Below are 9,642 nucleotides of genomic sequence, written 5' to 3' on the forward strand. Positions count from 1 at the left end.
ATCGTTAAAACTGCTGACATGCTCTCAACCTAACATTTAATTTTTTTTTTTACAGTGGCTACTTCAAGATATCTGACATACTTCTTGAATGATTCCGTCTCAGCAGACTGTATCCTTTTATGGGAATAGCATCGGCACTGAGCCTGCATTTAAAGTTCAAGGAGTACAAATTCCATACCCATATTTTTAAATAAAACACGTCGACGGAATCCCAGCAGCCAAATGAAACTCAGAGAATGTCAAAACAATTACATCTGCAATAGCGCGATTATTTTGAAAATGTCTTGTCTACAACACTGGAACGCGCAACTGGTTGATGAGAACTTTCAAACTACAAAGAGCGACGCGTGCACTGATTTACCTTGTCCTCTGCTTTCTCCGCTCACATTTTCCAGTATGGTATTCAGTAGAAGCAGAAATACGAATAATATCGAACGTCCACATTCCGTCGATATAATGAAAATCTTTTTCTGCCTATGTTTGGTGTACATCACTAGTCCTCTAAGTACCGCTTGGCGTCTCCTCTCTCCCCCTCGTTGGGCGCACTGTGTCCTTCCTGCTCTTGATTAGAAACAGGGGCACGCAGGAAAACCAGAAATGGATCTCCGGGTAAGCGCGAGCTGTGTTCTGTTGCCCGCGCAGAGAGTGACGCCACCAGTCAGATTTCGGTTTAACAACGGATCAAAATAAATCTACTAATGAAATAAGTTTCCCTAATGCCATTTTAAATCAATTAATTAATGTAGGCTATTAAGAGAGTGTACATCTTTCAAAAACACGTAAAACAATACTTTGGCGTTGCTGCAATATGAATATGTAGGTCTACTAATGAAGAGGACCCTATAAAACATAAACACAAATCACTGTTCTGTTGCTTTTTTATGATGTGTCTGATGCACGAAGTCAAAGGAAAATCAATCTATTTCCTCACAGTTCGATGCAAATTCCATTTAAGATTGCTTGTTTCTTAGAAAGGGATGATCTTTAGTGTGTGGAAGAAAATCTCATAGCAAGTTTATTTTTTCCCATTTATAAGACTAGCACCTTTCATTAGGTTCAGGGCTGACATTTCCAGCAGTACTAAGTAATTGAGAAAATAAAATCAGCCTAAAAACCTGTGCCATTTATTTAAAAAGCTATCCATCCTCTTTAATGTCTTAGATAAGCCATTGCTAAGACTTTAATTAAGGAAAACTCTGACACATTTGACGAAAAAAATTAATGGTATTAATTCATTTTAGCAGATGAGCTTGTACATTGTATTCACCATTAATCTGCAATGGAGTGTAGAATGGGTTGAGGAATGCAAATGAGAAGAGTGTACAGACAATTGAGCAACTAGAACGTTGCTGAAACTGTGACTGAAAAATATAATCCTACATTGTTAACTTCTAAGCCTCAACATGATGATGATGATGATGATGATGATGATGATGATGATGATTATTATTATTATTATTATTATTATCATAATCATTATTTCATTGGAGTGAAATGAAACAATGGTACACAGGGAAAGAACGAGAGAAAGCTGTGGTGATACATACTTTCAGCTGTGTGTCATGTATAATCGAAGCCCACCCCATTCACCATGTCAGGACCTCTGTGTGAATGTCGTCTGTGGTAAAAGCAAAAAAAACGACACCAAAAAAAAAAAAACTGCACAATATTACAAGGCAACAGAAACACGTTCACTGATCACAGAACATTCTTTGCATCTTTGAATTTTGCCAAGGAATAATTACTCTGCCAATTTGTAGTACGCAGAGAGAATGATGAATCTATGAAGCCGAATGCAATGACTTTCAGTGTGGGGGTGGCACGCCTATTTGTTTAGACTCTTGGATCGATGTCTGCTTGAATAGATAATGGTTATGGTAAAGTGTTCAGAGTACAATCTTATTCTGGCACCATTTATTCATTTTACCATAGTTTGTATCTGCTTATGTTATCCTTGGCTGAGCAGATGTGCAAATCCAAGGTAAATGCTTGTGTTTAAAGGCTCAGCAGCATTGAAAAAATAATCCAACCAATTATATTTGCCTGTAAAACTGATTGTTGAAAGGGAAGAAAAAAAAACAAAACCAACCTTTTCAAAGTTCTTTACTATGGGGATCTCTTCAACAGATGGAGAAAAAGAAAGAGAGAAAGAGAAGGAGGTGCACACATTAATGGACAGTTAGACAAGGAGACAGATGACTTGCCATTCCTGAGACCTGTTCAAAGACATGCATACAGCTCTGAGGTTTTAAAATAAAGGAGCATGCTGACAGGCACTCACCTGCAATTCAGTCTACAATATTCGTCTATTTACACTGAAAGGTCAGCAGAACAAGACAACACCGCAAGTATACACTAACCACACCATCAATAGGGTGACTCCTGCCAAAATAACCTTGGTGTGATCCTTGATGGCAAGATATCCTATGAGGCTCACATACAGTAGCTATGTTCATGCAGATTTGCAGGTGTACAGCTTTTCGAGAATCAGACTCTTTCTCACAAGAGAGGCTGCCCAACTCCAGATCCATCCTAAGCCAACACTTGGCCAGGTCCATACTCTTCTCCTGCCGGGCTGGCTACCAGTAAAGAGGTGTCATGCCTAAATTCCCAACCTGGCTCTTTCAACCTGCTACCTAATCATCCTCTGATTTAATTGCCGAAAACATTTTTCTCTCCCTCTCCACCTGAGCTAGTGTGTGGTGAGTGTTCTTGTGAAAAATGACGAGTGGGTGCTATACATCGGTGGTGGTTAAGCCGAGTTTCCCCATCATCACTGTAAAGCGTCTATCTATCTATCTATCTATCTATCTATCTACTATACAGTATCTATCTACCTGCCTACCTACCAAAATGAACCCTTGTGCTATGCTACTACGATGCAGTCCTATTGATCACTTTGTATTAGACGTACTGTACTGTTATTCATGGATAAGAATGTCTGCTAAATACCAAATTCTACAATAGGTGTGCAAAGGTACAATAGGTAATTTGGAGTTCTAACGGTCAAGAGAGGAATAGCAGCAACAAACACTTTCAAACCACAACCCTTCTCTGTAAACATAGAAACACCATTGGCTGTGGCAATTAGAACCAATTTTCAACCAATGAGCTTGAATTATTGTACAGTTATACAATGTTTTGGTACAGAGTGTTGGGCCATCAACTGTATATTTTGAAACCCAAATTTATGGACTATAAACACAGTCCTTAAATTCAACATGTCAGTGAGCCTTTTTCAATGATAGGAAGGGATTTACAATGGTCTTGTAACAATGTTTTAACACGAAAATCTTATCCTATTGTACCTTTAAATTGTAATTGTTGACATTAAAACCACATTCACACATTCACTTGCCATAGCACTACATGTTTTGCAGTGTAGTAGCACAGTATACATTGTGCATTTACCTGTCCCTACACAAACTGCCCAAAGTTTTTTATGTGTCTTCCTAGTTCAGAAGCCTGATGGTCAATGGGATAAAGTTCCCTTGCCTTCCCTTGCTTTGATGGTAAAAATCAAACCAACACATCCATGTTCATATAGGCACATGGATTCCCCCTATCTAATAAATAAATATTTGTACCAGTTCAGTCTGAGTCTTTAGTATACAGTGTTATAATGACAAGTTTTTCTCAATCACTTTGGCCCAAGTGTTGAATGACAAGTAACATTCTCAAAACAATATGTTGAAAACTTCCACACCATAACATCACTTCTTTACAGCAGCACACCATTTCTCATTGCTTTCTACAAATGGCAAATGTGAAGTGCAAGCAAGCAAAGCATGCAAAAACTACAACTGTCTATAACTGGCCCAATTACCAATCCCATAAATCTTGCTGATCAGAATAGGTTTTTTTCTGTTGAATAAGTTTACTCTCAAGCACTACTCTGTGGAACTACTTTGTGTTTTGTCATCATATGCAAAATGGTCCATCCAGCCACCATAATGCTGCATGTAAGAACATCACATCAAGCCTGTAGAGCTTGGATGAGGCATGCACAAAAATTTGAGGCTAGATGCACAGGAGCGGCAGGATATCCTGTCGTAGACTACATGAAAATCCACATTAGAGCACTGTATCTGTTCTGTTTACTGTATTGCAGTGTCACAGTTGCACTAAAATGTATTATCAACAAGTAAGATTGTACATATTTCAGTGTGCAAAATTGTACTGCAGAGAGACTGATTTGAAGTTAATATATCTAGCTACAGGGCAGCCTGTAGCGTAGTGGTTAAGGTAAATGACTGGGACATGCAAGGTCAGTGGTTCTAGCCACAATAAGATCCGCACAGCCGTTGGGCCCTTGAGCAAGGCCCTTAACCCTGCATTGCTCCAGGGGAGGATTGTCTCCTGCTTAGTCTAATCAACTGTACGTCGCTCTGGATAAGAGTGTCTGCCAAATGCCAATAATGTAATGTAATGTAATGTAACCATTTTGACTGTCTTGATTTCAAACAATGATGAAGGGACTTCTGATGGCACTGACTAAACCATTGAAACAATTATTTACTTGAGTTACAGATTTTGAGTGCAGTTCAAGCTTTTGGAAGTGAATCATAATGTTGTGCTGTATGCATGAAATGTTTTATTGTAAAAAACTGCTGTTGATTCATTAACATACAAACATATGCATTAACATTGTGCTTTCAGTTTTTTTAACAGATTAATCTAAAATAATAAGTACAGAGATTTGGAGTAGGATAAATTATTTTCCACATCATCCATCACACATCTATAACACATGCAGCAAATAATTAAACATTCACAGTCACAATTTTTACTACCTGAATTATTTTCCTTTGCTGGATACCAAATGTTCAAATATACTAGAAGACTCATATCTCTCAGTTTCCCAATTTTTATATGAATACCATGTTCCACACAACTGATTGCAATCTTCCATTTTGCAGTGTGGCAGACATGGATTTAAGAGACAGAGTCTAAAATGTTCTCTTTTTGATATTCCAATGCATGTCGTATTATTTATGATTCCTTGTGATGGACAAGCTATATAATCATGGAATGTAGGAGATAACTGGCAAGCAGGGGTCTGGGGATTTATTGTAACTTCAATTGAAGATGAGGCAATTCTGCTAAATAGATTAGAGCTGTTCCATTTAGAACAGAACTAATTCTGTTATGCTGTTTATGTTTTCATTCAATTCTTTTTCACAAGAGATCACAATTCCTTAATTTGCGCTGTTTACAGAATGCTGAACTTTGTTTTTATTTCTAGTAATCTGTCAGGTAAATGAATAAGATATTTCTGAAATTCTATCTGTAGCCGGCAATTTATAAAACTAATAAAATATTCCAAGCAAATACTGTTGCCTGGTGGAATGTATAAAAGCTGTAACCTTCAATCAAGTGTTGACAGAACCTTTATTCAAAACAGACTTACACATCTTAGATTTTCTCCTATTAGCCATTCATTGACATTTACTGCAGCAATGTAGTGTACAATTGATGTTAATCACGTAGGAATTACACCCGCAGCCTTGCCTATTCCTTAACCACTGTGTCATACTGCTGCCCTAGATATATGATGACTAGGCTAAATTAAACCTCTTTGAAGAATCCATGGTCATAATGAAGACAAGAACCTATTAACTAAACCCAACATTATCTGAATTCAGTTTGACGGAAATTTGATTAGCTGCATAAATGCAAGATAATCAAATAAATGAAGCCCACTGTATATCATTTCCTCTTAGAGGCTGCTGTTATCTTTTGTGATTATGATCCGACCTTTATTTGAACCTGGGAACTTTGTGACAAAATTATGTACTATTATATCCTCTAGAGGGAGCTAATCTGCACACAGGCAACCTCCTGCAGAAGATGAAAACTCTTCAGCAGGTCTGTCGAGGATTCAGGTATTTTATGTGCATTACCATCACAGCTTTTAATAATTTGTTTTTCAAAATTAGTTTCTAAATTAGTGCTCACTCTGTATTTGTTATCATGAGGTGTTTGCTAACATTTCACTTCTCTGATTCTCCTTTTCTTAAGAATGTTGCAGTTGTTTCCATGAAATATACTGTATAGAAATGTCTGAATCTGGGTGAAATTGCGTGATCTCATCCCAGGTCTAAACATCCTCCTCACAGTTTCATCTGAATCCCCTTGGGAAAACAATAGTTGTTTTTTTTTCGAAACCACAGTGGCCTGTATGCATGCATGCTATAAGCTTCATCAGAGGATGTAAAGGAGTCCTATTTTCTTTCCAAGAGATGATACCTCCATGATACCTTGTGAGTCACAATCCTCAATTTTAGCCCACTGCCGTCCAATCAATGCAGTTCCCACCGGTGTTCCCCAGGGTTCTGTTTTGGGCCCCCTCCTATTTATTATTTATCTCCTACCCCTTGGCAATATTTTCAGGAAATATGGGATTCAGTTTCATTCCTACGCGGATGACACCCAGCTCTATCTGTCCACTGAGCCCACCTCCGCTCTTCCGCCCACTTCCCTCTCCGATTGCTTGCTGGAAATCAAATCCTGGTTCTCAATCAATCAATTCTAAAGCTCAACAGTGAAAAAACAGAGGTTCTCCTCGTTGGCACCAAATCCATTTTGGCTAAATCTGACAGTTTCTCCCTCACCATTGACAACTCCACAGTCTCCCCTTCCCCTCAGGTTAAGAGTCTGGGTGTCATCCTTGACAGCACATTATCCTTTGAAAAACACATCAATAATGTTACTCGGTCTGCATACTTCCACTTACGCAATATTAATCGTCTTCGCCCATCACTTACACCTACCAGCACTGCCATTCTTGTCCACGCCCTGGTTACATCCCGTATTGATTATTGCAACTCCATCCTCTTTGGTCTTTCACACAAGTGTCTCCATAAAGTTCAACTGGTCCAGAACTCAGCTGCCCGTATCATCACCAGAACTCCTTCCATTGATCACATCACTCCAGTTCTCCAGCAACTTCATTGGCTCCCAGTTAAATCCCGTATTGATTTTAAGATCTTGCTGCTCACATTCAAAGCCCTTCATAACATGGCACCTTCATATCTCTCTGAACTCCTCCATAGCCACATTCCCTCATGTACTCTCAGATCCTCCTCTGCCTCCTTACTTGCCACACCATCTGCCCCCCGCCTGACCACCATGGGATCTAGAGCCTTTAGTCGTTCTGCCCCCCGCCTCTGGAACTCTCTGCCACAAGACATTCGCAACATTGACACTCTCCTCACTTTTAAATCTAGACTCAAGACACACCTTTTCACACTGGCATATTTAACCTGACCCTGATTGATGAGTTTTATGTTTTATGTTGATAATTTTATATGTCTTGTTGTATATAACATGTCGGTGCTATTGATTGATTAGTTTTTGTATGATGTTTTTACTGTGTCTTGTAAGGTGTCCTTGAGTGCTCTGAAAGGCGCCCACAAATAAAATCTATTATTATTATTATTATTATATGCCAGATTTGGCATTACAGTACCGAACACAACAGAATCCTTTGGAGGAGTTGCAAAGAATCTCGTCTGAGTAAATCTCTTATTCCTCCTAAAGAGGAACACAGTATAAACACCGTTAACAACACGATAGAGGAAATTTTCAGTGATGTGACCCAATTTTATATTGGTGAGCATTTAATTACATTCTCAAAATATTGTATTATTGTTCAGTATGCTTATAAGTAAGAAGCCAGCCTGCTTTTGAATAATAAATAGCATGTGAAGTTATGGAATGCGTGAATGTGTTTGACTTAGTGATGGGGGCCGTGTATTTGACAACTTCAATCAATGGACCTCAATGAATATATTAGTTATTATTGGTATTAATGGTATTCTTGCAATGTACTTGTATGTACTTCTTTTTATGATCTTCCCGACCCGTTGCTATCTAAGGATAGCTGCAAGGAGAGAGGTAGGTGTTTTCAGGATAAAATGTGTTTAATAGTTTAGAAAGCAAAATGCAGTATTTTATACCTCATAAGACCATAATATGATTTTGTTTCCATGTGTCCTTTTAGAGTCTCCAAATGTCCTTTTTGGAAAACTGCCTTGACATTGATTAGAAAAAACAATACAGAATGCTCATTTTTGGTGATATTCGCCTCAAATTCTCCTCCATTGCGTTTCTAAGCGCACTAGCCACAGCTACAATAATCTGTATCTAGTCAAAAACAGAAAACAGAAAAACTTTCACTGTGTTTGAGCCTCCGTAACTTTGTTTTGTAATATATTGAGTAATTCTGACTCTTGGAATCCTCCAGGATTATGCCTGTAGTCAAAAGAGTTCAAGAAAAGTAACTGTAGGGGAAAATTCACAGAACGAAAGATCTCCCTCCTAAAAGCATGATAACCAATCACAAGTCAAAATCAGACTCCACCTTAGTGAGCAGGCTGGTTCCTCCAAAACTCTCGACGATGTGTGCTAAAAGTTTATCAATATATCTGTATTAAAGTATGATATGTACCCTGTATAGTTCCAAACTGATTAACTGCTAAATTGTGCTAGGATTACACAGTGAGCCCAGCCAGCTGGCAGGGGGGGGGAGGCCGTCTTGAACTGTGTAGACCAAACTGTCAAGGACACGGGCAGAGCAAGATATGACTGTACAGCTGATTTCTCCGGGACTCTCGATGTTTTATGCCAGGAGTGTATCTATTTGACCTAGAACATTAATTATAGCTGAGCTTATGAAAACGCAAGAAACCACAGTGAAAACTGTTGAAATGAGAGCAAAGAATGCTACGTACATTTATTCCCTTAGAAGAGAATAATTCATCAAATGTTTAGTATGTCTGTATATTAGAAAAGTATATTAGAAGTGAATATTAATGAAATGTTTAGTTTGTCTGTATATTTTCAATGATTACTGCTGCTTAGTTTGTCTTATAAAAGCGAAAGATACAGAGTGACGTGTATGGATGACGTGTTAGAGGGAGGGCATCCAGAACTTTATGAGGTCTGGTAGTTTGCCAAGAGCAGGTGCGGGGTGAAGTGAGGACACGTAGTTGGCAGAATGCCCTGAACTTTGTACAGAGTTGGCAGAGCATAAGGACCGTTGGCAATTTGCCACAATGGGAGGAGCGTTGGGAGGAGTTACGATAAGAAAAGTGTGGGTGATTTGCCAGAATGAGGTTTGAGGAGGAGTTGTAGGTGGAGTAACTGTGTATAAAATGGGTGTACAAATGCCAGTCGGGGTTCAGTTCTGGAGAGCTGATCCGGCTTTATGCACGTGTGCTAATAAAGTCTGATTTTCCTGAAGATCTTGCTGCCTGGTGTCGTCTTTTCCCTCGCGAAGATGTTTTTCGACAAATTGAAGATTTGGACTCTGTCGTTTCCTAGACACGACATAACCATTTTATTTTGGACATATCATTTTTAAGCTTGTGTCAGGAAAAGGGGTGACACTTAAGGGGTTAAACAAAATGCAGGTTTGGCTAATTATCACTTGCTTTTGAATCCTTCAGTGGCAAGGGTGCAGGAAGGAAGCAGGGAAATTTGAGGACCATGCCTACTGATTAAGTCGCCATACACCTGGATTATGTTGCAAACCAGTCCAGGATTTTAAAATGTGCATAGCCAGGGCGTGCAAGAGGAGGGGAGGCGCAACGTACTGCCCGGAACTTTCCGGGTGAGACACAGATTCCGGGGGCAGAG

General features: G+C 39.0%; 1 protein-coding gene across 2 annotated transcripts in view; it reads right to left on the reverse strand.

Annotated features, from left to right (window-relative positions):
* LOC133135318 (disintegrin and metalloproteinase domain-containing protein 33-like) overlaps positions 1–557 on the reverse strand; it is a 161,763-nt gene extending 161,206 nt beyond the window's left edge. For both annotated transcript variants that reach the window (XM_061252230.1, XM_061252229.1), the window contains exon 1: positions 362–557. In XM_061252230.1, the coding sequence (XP_061108214.1) occupies positions 362–491 (130 nt within the window). In that variant the 5' untranslated portion in view covers positions 492–557. The remainder of the gene's footprint in view (positions 1–361) is intronic.
* Positions 558–9,642: the final 9,085 nt, after the last annotated feature.

This window comes from Conger conger, chromosome 8 (assembly GCF_963514075.1).
Source record: "Conger conger chromosome 8, fConCon1.1, whole genome shotgun sequence".
Taxonomy (NCBI): Eukaryota; Metazoa; Chordata; class Actinopteri; order Anguilliformes; family Congridae; genus Conger; species Conger conger.